This window comes from Mustela nivalis (assembly GCF_964662115.1).
Source record: "Mustela nivalis genome assembly, chromosome: 13".
NCBI lineage: Eukaryota > Metazoa > Chordata > Mammalia > Carnivora > Mustelidae > Mustela > Mustela nivalis.
The window spans coordinates 44,117,276-44,135,965 of NC_139032.1; the positions used below are offsets into that span (position 1 = coordinate 44,117,276).

An 18,690-nucleotide genomic window follows, 5' to 3' on the forward strand; every position below is an offset into this window, starting at 1 on the left:
ATCAAGTCATTAATACCCAAAGGTAATTTACGTCACTATTTAGGTTTAGTAAGGAACCTCCAAAAACTTATATAGCCTCCCTTTTCCAAGTCAGGAGAGAAAATAGAGGAACTTCATGGAAAAGGAAGAAAGCGGCTGTACAGAACACGTTTCAACGGCCCATTAAGTCAGTTTTTGTCTCTGGTTCTTTCCCTTTATAGCATATGTTATATATTGACAGGGATTAAGTTTCTCTCCTGAATGGAACAATACAGAGTCACAGGGAGCTACTGTACTTTACAAAGCAACAGGCATCCGCACAAGCAAATGGCAAACAGAAAGGTATCTCAACAAAGAACCAACCAGGTTAGTTTCAAGGAGAGGGCTTTGCTTCATCTTTTGCAATTCGGCATCTTTTGCATTTCTCTCTTGCTACTGGCCGCAAGCTCCGCTCGCCTTTCTTTTTCGTCCCGTACCACCCCCCCATCCTTTTTTTTTTTTTTTTTTTTTTGCTCGCACTGTTACACTTTCTCTCTGTCCCCCCGGCTTTGTTATTCAGCATGTCTGATTAGCAGGAGCCTGATTGGCTGGCTGCCTGCTCCGAGAGAGATTCCATTCAGCTTACCCCCCACCCACCCACCCACCCTCGGTCAGGAAATGTGAGCGGGGCTGATGGAAGCTGATAGGCAGGGCTGGAGTGTTAGCACCAGGACTGGATGTGACAGCAGGCAGAGGAGCACTTAGCAGCTTATTCAGTGTCCGATTCGGATTCCGGCAAGGATCCAAGCATGGAACGCTGCCGTCGTCGGGCAACTCCTGGCACACCGCTCCTCTTCCTGGCTTTCCTGCTCCTGGTAAATGCCTTTTCATTTCAATACGTGGCTATTGCCACTTAGTCTGGGTGCTGTTGGGGGGTAGTGTGTATATGTGTCTGTGCGTGTGTGTGTGTGTGTATGTGTGTCTTGATCTTCAAACACCAGGTGAAATAATTTACACGATTAAAAAAAAAAGAAGAAGGAGAAGGAAAAACTTCTTTCAGAACTTGAACCCCAGCTTTCCAAGCCAAATAAAGTGCGCTTGACTCTGGGAGATAGCGAGAGGTGTATAATAATCTCCAGACTCCAGCTTTGGGATCTACTGCATAGAGTTCGGTGAGCTGGGGACTGTGTAAATAACGTGGTGTGCATGCTTGGAATTTGGGTAACAGACGTCCTGAAATCAAACTCAGTCACTGTGGTGTTCCTGGAATTTTTGAAGGATGGGCTGCAAGGGGCTTTTCTCCCCACTGCCTTTTATGACTCCTTCTCCTTCTCTGCACACGTGCTAGGGAACCAGGTAAAAGAAGGAAGGAGAGACTGTTTGCAGCCAACCCAGATTATAGCTCGTAATTACTGTAACTCCTCTATGGATACAAGTTAATGCTAGTATTTATGAATTGAGGATTATGGTCTTTGATCTCAGATCAGCTCTTAAAGAAGAAGAAAATGCTGACTTTGTGTGTGTGTGTATGTGTGTGTGTGCGTGCGTGGCTGCTTTCCATAGTCACAGTGATAAGATGCTCTGTACTAGAATCAGCACACACTGCATTTTTGACTCAAAGTAAATGTTCCGTTGTGACTCATACTTGGTTTTATGGGCAGAAAACGAACATGGACTGTCCAAAAAAAATCTACACTCAAAATATTAATAGCAATGCACATTTTTTTTAAACCAGAGTGTTCTGGGCAGGCAGCTTCATAAACCTCATCTGAAGGTTCGATTCCAACATTTGCACACATCGATTCCAAACAAACGTGATTGTAGCTCTCCTTGTCACATTTGTGGCATGCCAGCACTTCCTCGGAAGGTAATAAGGCAAGAAGGGAGCAAGGTAAAAACGTAACGAATATATAGGTTGCATTGATTCGTTGATGCTAAAGGAATGTTATGTTCTGATTAGACTCTGACAAATTTGATCTGTGCTATGATTTTGAAGAAGGAAAGCAAGCCATTTGGTATAAATTGAAAAGCTCCACAAAGATTCATCAGCTAGAGTAATCAGACAGTGTTTAAATATTTTATACATTCTCACTTCTTATTTGCATCATTGTGGCCAAGAAATCATAATGCTGTGCTGCAAATGCTATAAATATAGGAGCATATTTTCAGATTTTCAAAGACATTTAAAGGCATGCTGAATTTTAAGCAGGAACGGACGAAGTTTTAGCTGTTGTGAGGAATATGAAAAGCAGAATGTTTAGGTGTGCCTTATGACCAGGGAGCAAGCAATTTATGAAAGGTGTCTCATATTTTCCATATGGGATGTGTTACTTATATACACACCATTAGTTTGCCTCATCTTTCCTTCTTTGTGATTTTTTTTAAAAGTGTGTGTTTGTTCCCCCATTTAATTACATCATAAAGCCAATTACCAGTACACGTTGCTTTTCTCATATCTTCATATGGAAATATGATCTCATCATATTTTGGAAAAACTGTCCCATTCAGAAATAGACTGTTTTGCTACCCATTTGGTAACTGCATTAGATCCCTCCTTGACATCTTGAATGCTAGTATCTGTATTTGAGCATATAATTAGACTTACATGGGGAAAAAAAAGGAACTGTTTATATCAGATTTAAAACACAAAACATACTTTGTTTAAATCACAATAATTGTATTGTGAGGATAAAATGAAGTCAAACCCAGGTTTGGTTTAAGTCTGTATTTAAATGAATTGGGATTCTGAGAATCACAAGAACAGACTGGTGAGCACCAAGAGATATCCCTGTGCAGAGTAATAACAGCATAGATAATACCTTCCACGGATTTTATGTCTAAATGTGCCAAACACCAGGCCAGTTGTTTGGAAAGCATTACAAGGAATCTGCACAATCATCTTGCAAATAGACATTTTTTTTTAACCTATTTTGCAGATAGAGGAACAAGCTTATGTTTGAAAGCAAAGGTCAAATAATGGAGAGAAGATAACTTGGTTGCTTTGTACTGTGGTTGTAAAATGTTTAGCAGTGATGGAAGCAATGATGTTAAGTCAGTCCCCAGTCTTCGTTGGAGACATTTAGGGTTTTAGCCTCATCTTGACCATTAAAGCGATGTGCAATGTCATGGACACTTTCTACTTTGGCTCATGCACTGCCCCCTTCAGCTCTGTAACCACAATTAAATGATGGGCCTAAGAGAAAGTGACCTAGAGCCTCATCAGCCATTGACTTAGACCTAGAAGTGTGACATTGTCAAGCTCGACCTTCGATCTGGCTGGAGAAATTGAACTAGGTGGCTTGTTTTTCCCCTAACCATTTTAAACATTAGAAGAGTCTATCTACTCTGATAATCAATTTATTTGACTTTTGACTTTAACTTTAACTTAACTTAAATGGAAGACATCCTTTTTGTTTAGTGGTGAATCCAGTTTCTACCTCAAAACTATGTTCATTGTCACTGACAGCTGCACCATCTGTATCATGGCTTCGTTCTTGGGGATGTGTGAATATCGAATATTGTTCACCCTCAGTTTTGTCAAAATCCTTTCCTCTTAGAGCATGCTTCCTGAAAGAATGGGGTCCCCGTGTCTTTTGTATCATATTTTCCTGCAAAGCTCATACTTTATAGACTTCTTTTGTACTCTGGGCACACAATAGGACAGTATACTGATCAGGAGATTTCACCCTGAAATTTGGGTCAGACGAAGCCACATCACCCGGCTTCCTCACTCTTCCTACCCTGCTCCCCTCTTTCACTCTCCCTCCTCTGTCCCAACTGTGTAGCTCAAAAGGAATGTGGCAAAAACCATGACCGGCCATTGACATATGTGTCCCTCCAAACTTGAAGTCAAATCACTTCTTGTCAGAAAGGCATTTAATCAAATTTGCATTTGCTTTTTGTTTCTTTTAAGTGGTTTTAAGCTCTTTCGCCTGCTATTGTGGGAGTTGCAAGAGTAACACTCGGAATTATAATAAAGTACATGTGTTTTTCTGTTGAATTTCTTTTTCTTCTCTGCACTAATTTATACATGGAAACTAGTCAAACACAATAGCCCATTCCCTTCGGTCGCTCTGGCACTGTCCTCCACTATTATCTAAGTGCATCTATCTTGGATGGCGAGAAGCACCATTAGCTTGTGGAATGAATATTAAATCCCTTATTTACAGCAGATTGTGGGCTGCTCCAATGAGTGGTGTGTGTGTGTGTGTGTGTGTGTGTGTGTGTATGCACGCACATGTGTGTACACACTCACACACAGGTATCTTTCTATAACTGTTCTCTCTACATCTATTTCTTATTTGCCTGCCCAGATTGTTTTTAAATCAAGCAGAGGATTTTCACCTGAATCTACAGAACATAGTGAGGTATTTATATATACATTATTTTCTTCATGTTTTCGTGAAGTTTCTTGTCTAGACATGGTCAGCTGCAGTTTTGTTTCCCCGGACTCCTGTTTTTAGTGTTTCGATGTGTTCAGGACCATTTTCTGGCCCCTTTTCTTATTTTCATATGAAGCAGTGCTATTTCTTCATGTAAGTGGAAGGAAGTATGTCCAATAGTGGTCACTAGTGAACTACAAAAGAATTCTGTTGCACCAGGGAAGTTTTCCTTGAAATACCTCCTGGATATTAAAAACTTTGGATAAAAGAGAGAGAAAATGAACTTGTGGACATATTTGATTGTGCATTTATAAAAGTGCTAATACATTTTGATTCTGCTTTACCATTGTGTGTGAATAAGATGGAAAGTGGTCCTCTAGCACACCATGGTGTAGGCTGTTACTCAAACTCAGATGCCCCACAAAGTTCAAATAATAACAAAATTAAGGTCAACATTTGTGTAGTTTTAATCAGTAAAATGTGGCTAACCACTATACCTTACTTATTTAAAACAAAACAAAACAAGAAACCCATCTGTGTGGTTGCATTTTGCAGAGGAATTGTCTGGAGGAGACACGGTCTGGACCTTTGGTTCTCCCTTTTATTACAGATTAATCAAAATATAATTTTAGACTCTTTTGGGCAAAATATTGTGTCCTCTGAATGTCTGCATTTCGTGCAGCACCTAATAGAAGGGCTTTTACACACATGTGTCAGAGCTGTTTGTGAACTCATTTGGGGGAGGAAAGGACTCACAGAGGTGACTACCTGGCTCGCTAATTCTCCACACACGTGGTGTTCCCTTCACGTATACAGTCCAGTTTCTCTGGTCAAGTGGCAGCTCTGCTTTAATATTGTCTAGTTCGGGTTCCAGGTCTAAGTGTTTAAGTTTCTCATATCTCATTGTTTCATTCTACCCTTCCCTCATTCTGCATATTCTCCCGTTTCTTGTGGTCTCATGAGTAGAGTGGCCGAGAAGTGACCTCGCCTGGCATGAGGGCCCTTGCCTTTTCTTGAGAGAGCGCATTCCTTGAATCATCATGAATAACCTACCAGTTAAGTGCATTGAGATAATCAGAGGAAAATGTGTCTAAATCAAGTTTTATAGGCTTGCTGTTTTTACTAATTTTCTTCTTCTGGAGAGCTGGCTTCCAATTTTGTGTTTTCACCAGAATGAGACAAGTTCATGTCGTTTTCTGTCTCCATCATAAAAACCATACCGTGTGGTTGAATTTTGGCTTGATCGGCAGTGCTGGCTCATGAACGGCTTAGGACTGGCATACCAGAGGTGATGTCAGTCCTAAAAGATCCTAATTGAAATAGGCCAGCACAGCTGTGTGGGGAGCCTGCCTGTTAACCGGGGTAAGCTGTTGCTATCAACCCCTTCTTTCCATGAGCTCAAAAATAAATGACTAAATCTCCCCAATTCCCGAACTTCAAGATTAAAACCTACATTGAATAAAGCTTAACTGTTCTGGTTTCCCCTCCCTGGAGATTTTGTTAACTGGAGCACCCAGCATGTGGAAGGCAGTTAGGAATTTTCTGGTTATGTCAGTCAAGAAGCTATCCCGATGGTAGTGGTCTGTAGCCACCAGTGACCTCTGGCTTGCTATTTGTTGGATTTCCAGAGGCTCAGTGTTTATAAATCAGTGTGGATATTTTCCTACATTTATTCATGATCTCTATTTCAGTCATGGACATATTAGCTTATCTTATGAACTACTACAACCTTCTCTAGGAGAAACACTGTAACGTCTATTTGACTACCCTACCCCAAATCCTCCCGATGTTTGGGGAGCATTTAGCGATTGTTTGTCAGAAACACAAAAAATTGTAATCTACAATGTTTTAAGATGTCATTTCTTCTAGTTCTAGGGCTCCCTCACATTTATTTCTGTCACTGTATTTCTCCTACTGTGTTTCCATTCCTGTCCAGTCGTCCACAAAACCGTGGGTGGTAGCAGGAGTGACTTGTCCCTCCCAACTCTGTCAGGATACCTGGTAATTAGACCTCAGTGAATGTTGTTGAATGGATGAATAAAAGGATGGATAAGAGAGACTTGGCAAGAAGAGTTGAGAAGAGGATGCCTGGCTGGATCTGATGGTTAAGCCTCTGCCTTTGGCTCAGGTCATGATCCTGGGGTCCTGGGATCAAGTCCCTCCTGGGGCTCCCTGCTCATTGGGGAGCCTGCTTCTCCTTCTGCCTCTCTCTCTCTCTCTCTTTTGAATAAATAAATAAAATCTTTAAAAAAAAGGTTTAGAAGATGGTAAAGTACAAATAGGTGAACATCCATTTTACCTGTGAGACATTTCAGTAATTCTGGCTTGAGTAAGACCAAGTCAACAACCTAATAAATTCTAAAGAGAGGACAAATATTTTGTTTCTCTCTCTTTTTTCTTTCTTAAACATGTACATCCATACAATGGACAAAAAGTGAATAACAATCCCTTTTGCTCCTGATAAATAGAATGAATGTTGCATGTTTCATGTCTTTTATAATCCATTTGGTTATTAAATATTTCTCCTTTTATGAAATATTTCTCCTTTTATGAAATTTGCCCTCAGGAAGAAAATCCTATTTGGCACACTCTTATAAAACTGGAAGGTAGCCATAAAGTCTCAGTTTAGCAGAGATAATGCTATGGATTCACCAAGTCATTTGTTTTTATGACTGGACACAAAAATAAACTGCATTTTTCATCCTTTTCCATGATTGGATGGTGCGATGTGATTGAGTTTTAGTCAGTGGAATGGAGTTAGATGTGACAGGTAGCAGTTCTAGAACGTACGTCTGCCATGTCATCCACCCAGCACTCCGCATTCTGTCTCTCTTTACCTGCCTGCTGGATGCAGAAACGCCAACAGAAAACTTCAAGGCCTCAGGGAATGACAGAGCCACCAAGTAGAAGGTCTGGGTCCCTGAATGACTTCCTGGAGCAGAGCCCCAGACCTGAACATTCGATTACCCACTACCAAGAAATAAACCTTTGTAAACCTTTGTTTACCTTTGAGGAAAGGTGTTTCTTGTTATACTGGAAATCTCAAAATTAAAAATTAAAATTAAAATGTGCTGGAAATTTAGATGTCATGCATACTAATACTCACTTATAAGTCAGGCTTAATTCCACTTTCCATTTATTATATGGAAAAATTGAAATGAGAAGATGCCATGTCATCTTCATGATGGTTTAATCTTTGTGGTGCGTAACTCACTACATACCCCCTGAGTCCAGAGCATGCTCTAAGTATACAATAAGTTGCACACCACAAAGACTACAGGACAAACAGGGAAATGGGGCCATGCTCCTTTTTCAAAGAGAATCAAGGAATTAGTGGCACAGTAAGAAATGGGAAAAAGAACGAGGAGTGGCAGGGCTGTGATAAATGGTCAGAATCTCTGGAGCAGGACAAGACCAACCACCCCAGCCAAGGACATAGAACCCTCCAGACCAAAGGGAAGGCCAACAAAACAGAAAGAGATATGGAGAAGCAGAAACCGAGGCATCCGCCAAGTTGCTCTCCAAACAGAATGTCAGTAGATGAAGGAGTGAACAAGTGACAGGAAGGGGAACAGACACATAAACGTGAAACTCCCAGATATTTCACACAGCAACATCCAAAGGGAAATGTCTATCTTGAGTAAACCTAGTCACAGCTATCTCTAATACACTTTTTTGCAGCTGTCTCAGGTGTCGTGAAAAAGCACTGGTTTTAGAGTGTAACCATCCGGGCTGTAACATGGGTAGATCACCTCTGTGATCTTGCTCTAGTCACAGAACTCACTCCCGCTCAGCATCTCATCTGGGTCTTATGATTGCCCATCCCACCTAACTCTCCCGGATGTCGGGAGAGAGAAAGGTGGCATTAAATGTTGAGGTGTTTTGTAAACTCTATAGAGTACTCTAAAATTTCAAGTGATTACATTCATTCGTGGCATTTATCTGTCACCAACTGTATACTCAACACAGAGCCAGGGTCCATGGAAGATAAAGACAGTTCTTGCAATGAGGAAGGAGCTTGGTAGTTCACTGGACATTTTGTTGTAGTTATTTATTTTTTTTAAAAGATTTTATTTATTTATTTGACAGAGAGAAATCACAAGTAGATGGAGAGGCAGGCTGAAAGAGAGAGAGGAAGAAGCAGGCTCCCTGCCCAGCAGAGAGCCCGATGTGGGACTCGATCCCAGGACCCTGGGATCATGACCTGAGCCGAAGGCAGCGGCTTAACCCACTGAGCCACCCAGGCGCCCCTGTTGTAGTTATTTTTAAAAATTTTCACAAGCACTCTTCTGTAGGGAATGGTTCTCTGATGGGCATGACTATTTTCAGTTGCCCAACAAACTGGCTTGTCTCATAAGGAACTCTTCTGTACCTGTGTAGACCCTATCTGTTTAATCCTACCCATGTATCAATGTAAATTACAGCTTCCCACAGATTATTAATGTGTATTATCTTTATGGATATTATCAGACAGTACTTGGCTTCAGACATTAAAATTTGTTTCCAATTTCCACAGTTCAGAATATCAGTTTGTGTCGCAGAACACACTAGAACACTTTTTAGTTAAGACAAATTCCTCAGGGAAAAACTTTCCTTGAAACAAATTCTTATCATTGTGAGAATTACCATTAATTAGGGGTGGCCAGCAGCGAGAGCGTTTTCATCTGCCGCAATATGACTGGGGATCACTTTGGCAGACTTTGATCTGATGCAGTTTCTGCTACATTGTGCTTATTTTATAACAGCCAAAAGATCCATGTAAAAAACAAGCATATTCCATTTGGGATCTTATCTCTGCCAGTCCTATTGCTTTAGTAGTTATATCTACCTGCGTCCCGAGATTTTTCTCTACAATTCTTATTGAAATAAATTAATTATAATAAAACCAGAAAGGCCTGGTGCATGCAAAGGGGGACAGTTGAAATAAAGGGAATAGCAGAAAAATCACATGTGGGAGCATAGACCATTTATAATATAGGAGATTTATTCCACTTCTGAGGCAAGAAATTGCAAGACTCTAATAGTTTCACCACCTGTGAATTATTTGGGTGCACTTCATAAGCGGGTTCTTTCTTCTATTTGTTTAAAGAAATAAGTGGTATGTTCGCCAATTCTACACTACATTAATTTTCACAGAGTTTCCATTTTCATCTTCATTGCTTTTTCAGATTTTTTTCCAAAGCTTCTGCCATTCTCCAACTAAAGCTTTGGGTATTTTCCCCTTCAATTTTTGTCCAGGGACTTTCTCTAAGTCAATTCAGTCTGTTGGCATAAATGTTGGGACAGAAGAGGGAAAGAGTATGATAACCTAAGACATCCTGACATCAATTCCAAGAGCACTAAAGAATTGAGACAGGAAATTATGAGCAACCTATAATAAATTCAAACTGTCCAATAAAATAAATAGACCTCACTTGGTTCCCATCTTAAGGTATGGGAGGATGTCTAGTTTCTGAGCCTGCTCAGCCGCCTCGTCTCAGTCCCCATATGAAGTGTGTGGGGGTATTGTGCAAATGTTGTACTTGATCCGCAGACCCAGAAATGAAAAAGTAAATGGAAACAATAAGAACCCTTACTGTTCAGGTGCCAGAATGAGATTTCGGGGAAAGGGTTTTTTTTTAGTTTGTTTTTTTGTTTTGTTTTTTCTTGTTTTTAATAGTTTGTATTTTCATTCTAGTTGTTACAACCATTTGTCATTGAAACCAAATATAATTTCCCTGATGGGCCACGTGCTTTTATTCTGACGTTGTTGCTTGTAGCCAGTCCGAGGTAACAAACATGCTTTGATATTACTATTACAAAGAGAGTTTCACTGATACTTGGATCCCCAGGGCATAAATTCACAGCATTTTAGAATGGAAAGAAATTTCTGAGATGGCATACAATGTGGCCTTAACTAACTGGGATCTGTTTGAAGGCAGGCATTTGGTTTTATTGTGTATTGGATATAATTATATCCCCCACACCAGACAAAGAGTTTGATTTATACAAAGTGTTCATGAATAAATGAATTAATCACCTAACCCAGTGCTTTCAGTTTGCCACTAATCAGACGTAAAATATAAATGTTTACAAAGAGATTTGAGACATATTTGCCAGGAAAACCTAGTAGTTAGGATCCAGATCCCGGAATCTGGATCTCTTTCCTTTGAGTCTGTACTCCCTCGTTTTTGTTTTGCCTTTATAGAGAGAGCTTAAGGTGCGGGGGAGGGAGAGGAGGGCAGAGAAAGGAAGAGAGGGAACCTGAGCACAGCTCCAAGCCCAGTGCAGGGCTCCTGGCAGGGCTCCATCTCATGACCCTAAAATCATGACCTGAGCCTAAATCAAGAGTCTGATGCTTAACCAACTGAGCCAGTCAGAGGCCCCGAGTCTGTACTACTTTGAAAAAACAGTTCGTTCTCTTTCTGTTATGTCTTCTGGGACCTTTAAATAAGAGCCAGCCAAGCTGGCCTTGGTAGAGAGGGGTTGAAATGTTGAAATGTCATATGCAGAAGAAACCAGGGAATCCATGAAGCTGCCGGAAAATCATCCTGAGTAAAAACTCAAGGATCATCGTTGGTTTATAAACATGAAGATAACCTATCAAGAAAGTGGGGGGCGGGGGGGATTAGGGTCTGTAAAACTTGTCGCTGGCCCTAAACCTGTGTCGTATCAATAGAGCTTGTTTATCTTGCTTTCCATATCAACGAAAAATGTGAAAAACATGGTGAAGTCTATGGGGAAATAATTTCACGTGGGACCTCGCTCGTAGTAAGTAACCAAGAAATGTTAGTCCCCTCCCTTCCCTCGGTGCAAATTAGCATATTCAATGAGAGCTTGGGTACACTGTGTCGAACAAAATAGACATGGTTCTAAAGACAGGTCTTTCCACATAAAATGTCAGAAAGAATTGAGAAGGGGAGCAGGGAGACAGGAATTAATTGGCCATTGGTTTTATGTTGCTGTCATGGTATTATTTTCTTTAAACTGTGTATTTAACTATCGCTGATGTAAGGGGGTCTCTGCCTAAAGAAATAGACACATTAATTCATTATTTATTGTGATTCAAGAAAGAATGTGTAGGAAAAATTCTAAAACTCTCAAGATTTATATTTAAGCTCGCTTCTTCGAGTTCTGCTTTCTTTTATTTTCTGGAATCCTCTTTTTTAGTCATACTGACATAAGCTTAATGCAGCTATTACTTTGTCTCTGTGTTTATTGATACGTTAAACACCTGTCTTCTCCACATTAGAAGTACGCTTAAAGCAGGCTCTCATTCAAGGGAGTAAAAAGCCAATCAGTGGCACACAGAACACTAATGATAGTAGATTTTTTTCCTCAAGAGGTTTAGCATCCTCTGCGGAAACCATTTGTATGCAGGAACTTTATGAATCTTCAGGTATCACGCTGGTAACCAGCCGGCAAGGAGGGGTTCTGATTTCCTGTTACTTCTGTTGTGTCCCCGTTTCCAGCCCCAATGTGTCTGAATCCAACAGCCCTTCTGATCCCAGATGGTTCCCCCTTGGCTAAGTTCAATTTGGTGGAGGTGGGACTCACATCAGTGGGACTTTTTTGCCTCCAGATTCCAGGATCTCGATTTTAAGGAACCCCATCCACTGCTCTGTGTCCATTTTTAAGTTCTAGATCACTGAAAACAATGGTACCCAGACTTTGGGATTTCATAGACAATTAAAATTTCAAAAGTAAATGAAGATGTGTTTGCAGGAAGGTAGGCAGTATAGGAAACAAATGCAACATTTCTATTTCTTTTTTATTTTGTTAAGGACATCAATAAAATAAAGCGTGATCACACTTACTTTCGTAAATGAAGAGAGTGCTTGCTTCAGGGTGAGAAACACTTGACACATATCTAACACTCATAATAATCTTGGACTGCTTACACTTATTTCCCCCCATGTTCCAGGTAAGGCAACGGGGCACAGAGAGTTCATTCTTGTTAGTAGCAGCAAAGTGCCAATTTGAACTCAGGCAGAGTTCATTCCTGTCTCAGTGGTGCAAGAAATGGAAAGGTACTTGGAATAAGCCAGAAGTTCCAAGTACAGACTTTCAGAAGAAAATCTAACTAAACCTGTTTAGCTTCACGGAAATTGAACCAGTGTCCTGCTGTATCTTTTCTAACTCTTCATACCAGTGAAAGCTTTCTAATGGCCTGGCCTGCTGTGTGCCACACACTTTCCTTGGGACACGAAGATAAAAAAGACCCAGTCATACCACCAGCACCCCTCTCCCCAGAAAACTCACAGATTCTAGACAAAGTTTTAAAATGATAAAACGGAGGCTGAGCAGAGGATAGAAGTCCTGCAGTGGCACAAAGAAGGAAACTGGAAGGAAGCAAGGAAGCAGACATGCATCGCCTGTCCTTCCCTAGGCTCCGTGCGAGGCAGACAGGAACTCAGCTCTGAAGGTCAATGAGGGGACATGAAAGAAGGACTTCAAGGGACGCCTGAGTGTTTCACTCAGTTAAGCATCCGACTCTTGATTTGGACTCAGAACATGGTCTCTGGGACTGAGCCCCGTGTTGGATCCAGGCTCAGTGAAGAGTCTGCTTGGGATTCTCTCTCTCCCCTTTGCCCCTCGTGCCACTCCTGCTCTCTAGATCAATAGATCGATTGATAGATAAGTAAAATCTTAAAAAGGAAGGGGGGATATCTAAAGTGAGTATTAAGGGATCAGGGGAAGTTCACCAGGCAGACACAAGAAAGAAAGGGAGCCATTTCAGGCAGAGGGACCTGCCTGGGCAGAGGCCCAAGGGAAGGAAGAGGGAGTAAATTCACATGGCTCCCATCACCAGCTCCTGCGGGTGATGCTCCCTAGAGGCCAGGGCCGGGAGCAGTGACCCAAGTTTGTGCTTTAGGAAGACAGTAGTGGCGGCCACATGGAGGAGACAGGCCTGGCCCAAAGCACTGCAGAACACTGATGCTTCTCTCGTGGAGAGAGGCCCATGAAGGCAGCAGCAACGGTAGAAAAGGAGAGAATGAAACTGTGACCTCCCCTTGCCTTACATCTTGAGGCCTCAGAGGCTCTTAAGGCCCCAGCTATGTTCCAAGGCTCTTTGGGTCCCCCCACTGAGCACACAGCCCATAGCCTGGCACTGAGTAAGTGCTTAAAAGCATGCTGAATGGATGTGGGAAAGAGTGAACTGTTTTATTCAAGACCTCCCTGCTTTCAGAACTCTGGCCTGGTTCGTCAGAGATTTTTTCCCTCCCAGATTGTGGAAATCCTTCCAAAGCAGCAAATGGTATCCTATCCTGAAACCTTAAGAATGTTCCATCACTCTTTCAGGAAGAATTGAAATGTAGGCCCAGCCTCTCTGCAGAAATGACTCCCAACCCTTGAGCTCTCAGTGTACCTTTGCCAATAAGTAGAGCCCATTTCAAAGGGGGCACTCATGGCTTTTGGAAAGCACTGTGGCCTCACGTAGCACAGAGTTCATAGGGCATCACTTGTGTACCTTGGGTGATTACTGTAGTTAGAGATGGCAGTATTTCCCTGGGCCTTGGTACTTACCTGTTTTCTCACAAAATAGTGCCCCATTCCCCTCTTCAGATTCACGTCACAATGATGAGTCCCCATGGGAAGCCAGCAACTGCCTTTGCCCTAATTCTTGGAGCTCCCCTCTTTATCAAATATGGGCCTCACACATGGGCCTCACCTCCCTTTGGAAGCAGGTGAAACTCCAAGAATAGGGACAGCATTAAGGATGAACATTTAAGTTACCTGCCCTGATTAAATACGGAGTGTGGTCTTCAGAAAATGACCAAGCCATATCTGAAATTCATAAACTCCTCTTTTCCTACCAAAAACACAATGTGACTGAAGAAAAATAACCCACAAATTTTATTTTAAAAAGTATGAGTTCCATGTCACATAAATTCTTGATTTTTTTTTATATGAATCCAATTGCTACAGTGTCGGATTTTTAATCAGGCACTGGAATCCTGTGGGACGGTGATTTCTTCTGGTTATGAGGAGTCTCCTGTGTGCACACAGCTCTTTTCTCAGTATTAGTACAAAACTGATTATAGCTTGCCCTCACCTCATAAAGTAGATTTGCTTTGGAAGAGCATCAAACAGGTATTTGTTTTAAATCAAATGCCCCTCTGACTTTCTATTTTGTTCATCTACTTTGATGAACAAAGCTTTTGCTTTGTCCTCCTTTCAAAACTGACTGCAAACAACATAAAAATCTCTTCAGATTTAGCAAAGGGAAAAAGAGGGACTTTCAGTCTCCTCCGAGGTGCCAATACTGTGCTGTTTGTTGACATATCTTACCTCAGAGAAGCCTCACCACTACCCATTTCACAGATAAGAAATCCGAGGGCAAAACGCTAAAGAGTGGTTTGAATTCCTCAGCTTTTGGTGTATGTGTATTCAATTCTTATAGCAAACAAATCTTATTAAAATCTGCAGTTCAGACTATTTTCCATGTTGTTGGAACTCTGTTTTTTGGACTCTGTCAGCAGAAGCCTCCCCAACGTGCCGAGTGATTTCCAGTTCCAGAACCAAGTTCATTAGAGTTCATTGCCTGTACCGTATTTCATCGATCCTAAGATACACAATTCTTTTCTGATTTTAGAAACTTAGTTGCGTCTCATAATTGCTAGCAGTGAATAGTTTCACAAGTGGCTTCTTTATTCTAAATGGGACATAAAATAATCACGTGACTTCAAGTGATATCATGTCGGATGCAATGGACTATTCTGTCAGGGTCTTTCCAATAGTTAACTGATGGGAGCCAACCTAGGCTGGAGATTCAGATGCAGAAATAGGATTATGGACTCCTCCCTCCCCTCCTTCCTCTGTTCACCACCTATTCACCAAAGACAGAAATTCCTGTCTTAGTTGCCGGGCTAAGGGCTAAGGACGGGAGAGTTTGTGTATTGAGCGAGCTCATTTCAATTCTATTCCATACCCAAGACAGCCGCCTCCGGGCTAGGTCCTCCTTCTTAATGGATATCAGCCTCCGCATTCTTCTCTGGAAGCGATCTGCTGCAAGGCAATAGTATTTCCCAATGTTTGGTCCGTATCAGAAGCAGCTGAGCGCTTGTTAAAGTTATGAAGGTCCAGACTCCTTCTCCTTCCGTGAGCCTGGGCTCCCGTGTACTTTATTGACTCTCCAGGTGATTCTGAAATACACCAGTTTGAGACAACCGGTGTCTTTGTGAACAGCAGGAACTCTTGGGCCAGATGGCTTGGTTTCAAATCCTGGTTCCACCAGCATGACCTTTCTGGGTTTTTTTTTTCCCCCGGTGTCTCAATTTCCTTGTCCACGAAACAGCGACCAGCAGTAGCATCTACTCCAGAGGATCATCGTGATGTTTAAGAAAACAGTTCATGCATCACATTTAGCACAATACCTCAAACGTATAGCAAATACCCAGGAAACATCGGCAGTGAGGACTGCTTTCTTCCCACAGGCTGAACTTCCTCTATCTCACTCCCAGAAACTATTCTCATCTTTTCCTGCATTCAAGGCAACCGACAGCTTTGTGTCTCCCGTGTGAGCGCAAAGAAAGAGGCTGAGAAAAAAACTGGGATTCCTCTTAGTTGGGGGGTGGGAGTGAGGAAGCCCCCAGAAGCCAGGAAATCTAACACAGAAAAGAGATTAAGGTGGATTCCAGAAAGTCATCCTGCAAATTCACTCATATTTGCTTGTCTAATTCAGGATTCTAACCCTTCTCTACCTCAAAGTCACCATAGGAACTTGGAACTAAAAACGGCTGGGCAGCCTGCTGCCTCCTCCCCTAAGAGTTTGGATTTCACTGGTCTGGAGAGGCACTGAGACACTGGCAATTTTTTCTCGAGTTCCCAGGTCATTTAAATATGTAGCCAGAGTTGATAACCTCTGACCAATTGAATATTTTAAAGGTTCTCAACACCTCGTACCTGTTAGGGGATTTGTCTGGGATCTTTGAAGATGCTTTGGGGCTCCTGGGTGGCTCAGTCAGTTAAGTGTCTGCCTTCAGCCCAGGTCATGATCATGGAGTCCTGCGATTAAGCCTCACATTAGGGAGGTGATTATGATGCATAATGTGAAAACGAGTATCCTGTTATGTTACACAGATTGCATGGAGGGACCTGGAACTCTCCTGGGTGAAAGGACGTAGTGTAATCTGAAGGGTCATCTACCAGCCATTTGGATGCATAAACTATTCAAAAATAGGAACCATAAATATTTTATACAAGATAGAAATTAGAACCTTTCTGAGTCCAATTTAAAGAAAACAAATAGGGCAGATACTCTGAGGATAGCTCGTATTTTGCATATACTAGTCACCTCATTTTTAATTTTCTTTATTTTCCTTTTTCTGGAGATCCACTATGTTAGATTAAGCATTTGGTCTTATTTCCATTGCTCTCTTGACAACCAAGTTTAACTCTCGTCTGGACGACTTACCCATCCTTTTCTGACTTAATTAGACATGAAGACTCGAAATTCCTCTTAAATGTTGGGGAAGTGGGTGTATGGTGGATTTCTTCCTAGTCGTTTAGACAGCTACTCTTTATCCACCAACTCTCATCATTCCCTTTTTCCTAAGATGCCCACAAACCTTCTGAACCTCATTGAAGTATTGTGGGGATCAAATGAATTGTGTATGGACTTTGAGACTATAAAACTCCAATCACAGCATGCCGTGATTGAGAGCCTTCCCTGGCTTAGCTGTCAGCCTCCTCAAGGACCAATCCCTCACCTAGAACTCAAGGCCCCATCCCAGACCACCAGTCCAGCCTTACCAACAGCTGCTTTGACTCACTGAAAGCCATGCTACAGAGGATCTGAACTGGAAGCTGGCTGACACATGGGTTATGTGTCATGTAGATGATGGTAAGACAGGTCTGATTCAGGCTACAAGTCAATGGAATGGGAAAGAGGGAACAGAAAGGAGATACACCGCCAAAGTAAAACATGTAGTACAAGCAATTGTGTGTGTGTGTGTGTGTGTGTGTGTGTGTGTACATGGGTAGGGTCAGATAAAGTGGAGCATGGAGAGGTTGGAGGGAGGGGAAATGTTGTTTAGAAATGTTGTTAGGGATGCCTGGGTGGCTCATTCAGTTAAGCGTCTGCCTTGGGCTCAGGTCACGATCCCAGGGTCCTGAGATCAAGTCCCATATTGGGCTTCTTGCTCAGCAGGAAGCCTGCTTCTCTCTCTCTGACCCTCCCTCTGTTCATGCTCTCTCTCTCTGATAAATAAATAAAATTTTTAAACATAATAAAAAAATAAATGGTAATTAATTTTTAAAAAAGAAATCATCCTAAATAATAAAAACAGAAATAATTGGTACTAGATGTCCCCCCAAAATGAAACACTTATATAGTTAAGTGTATTAAAAGAAAGGAATGGAGGACTGAGATACTGAGTTTGATTTTGGACGTGTTGACAAGGCATCCAGGCTAAGTGGAAATAGAGTCCTGGAGATTAAGGTAAAGGGGTTTTTGTGTAGCATCTACAAAGAGAAGACAGTTCAAGGGAGGGAAAGTGGGTGAGATCAACTGCAGAGGAGACAGGAAAGAACCTTGAGGATTCCAGCATTTACTAGTGAGGATGAGTAAGAAAAGACAGGGGAGGAACAGGCCAGGGGAGCATATCCCCCAGCAAGGTCTGAGAGAAGGCCAGGGGATGTGGTGAATTACGGGATCCTGATGAATTTCAGAGGAGCCCATGTCACTCAAGCTGTGGGGCAGAAGCCCAATCGTACAGCGTTAAGGAATTTGGGGGTATTGAGGAAGTGGGTGCAGTGGACATGGATTAGCCTTTCAAGAAGTTTAGAAGTGAAAGGGAAGGAGGCAGGAGACAGTTGAACTCTCACCACTGACACAGTGGAAAGGAAAGGCAGAAAACAAAAAGCGGGAGCTGTGAGATAAAAGTGAGCTTGGTTTTAATAAAAAGGAGAGAAAGCGCTTTAGTCTTATGGCTCAAAGAATGCTGATAGCAGCCGTGTGTGAAATTGATTTCTGAGGCCCGGCAGCAGAGACAGGGAGGCTGTGAGGCAAATAGGGTAGTAAACCATGATTTAGCACCTTCACTTTCTGTGCTTATTACAAAACAGGCTTTAAAAAAGATGCCTGTGGTGCGTCTCAACAATCTTGATATTGTCTGTGGCCAAGATCCATTTTAATATATTCCTGAGGCATTTTAGCCATTAGAACATTACTTTAGACAGCCATCTATTAACTTTTCACATTGCTAAACATGGTTAATGCCATACATAGACATAGTATTTCTACTGGTAAGTAATATGGAATGGTGTTGAAGGAGAAAGAATTATTCTTGCTGCAAACCAAAAGATGACAGGCTCAAAATGCTTGTGCATTGAGAGAGAAAAAAAAAAAAGTTTAACAGACTGTCGG

At 41.8% G+C, this 18,690-nt stretch overlaps 1 protein-coding gene across 2 annotated transcripts in view; it reads left to right on the plus strand.

The window, feature by feature from the left end:
* The first annotated feature begins 301 nt into the window (after window positions 1–301).
* Window positions 302–18,690, plus strand: part of LOC309846444 (ADAMTS-like protein 1) — a 393,439-nt gene continuing 375,050 nt past the window's right edge. For both annotated transcript variants that reach the window (XM_082695353.1, XM_082695354.1), the window contains exon 1: window positions 302–833. In XM_082695353.1, coding sequence (XP_082551479.1) covers window positions 768–833 — 66 coding nt within the window. In that variant the 5' untranslated portion in view covers window positions 302–767. The remainder of the gene's footprint in view (window positions 834–18,690) is intronic.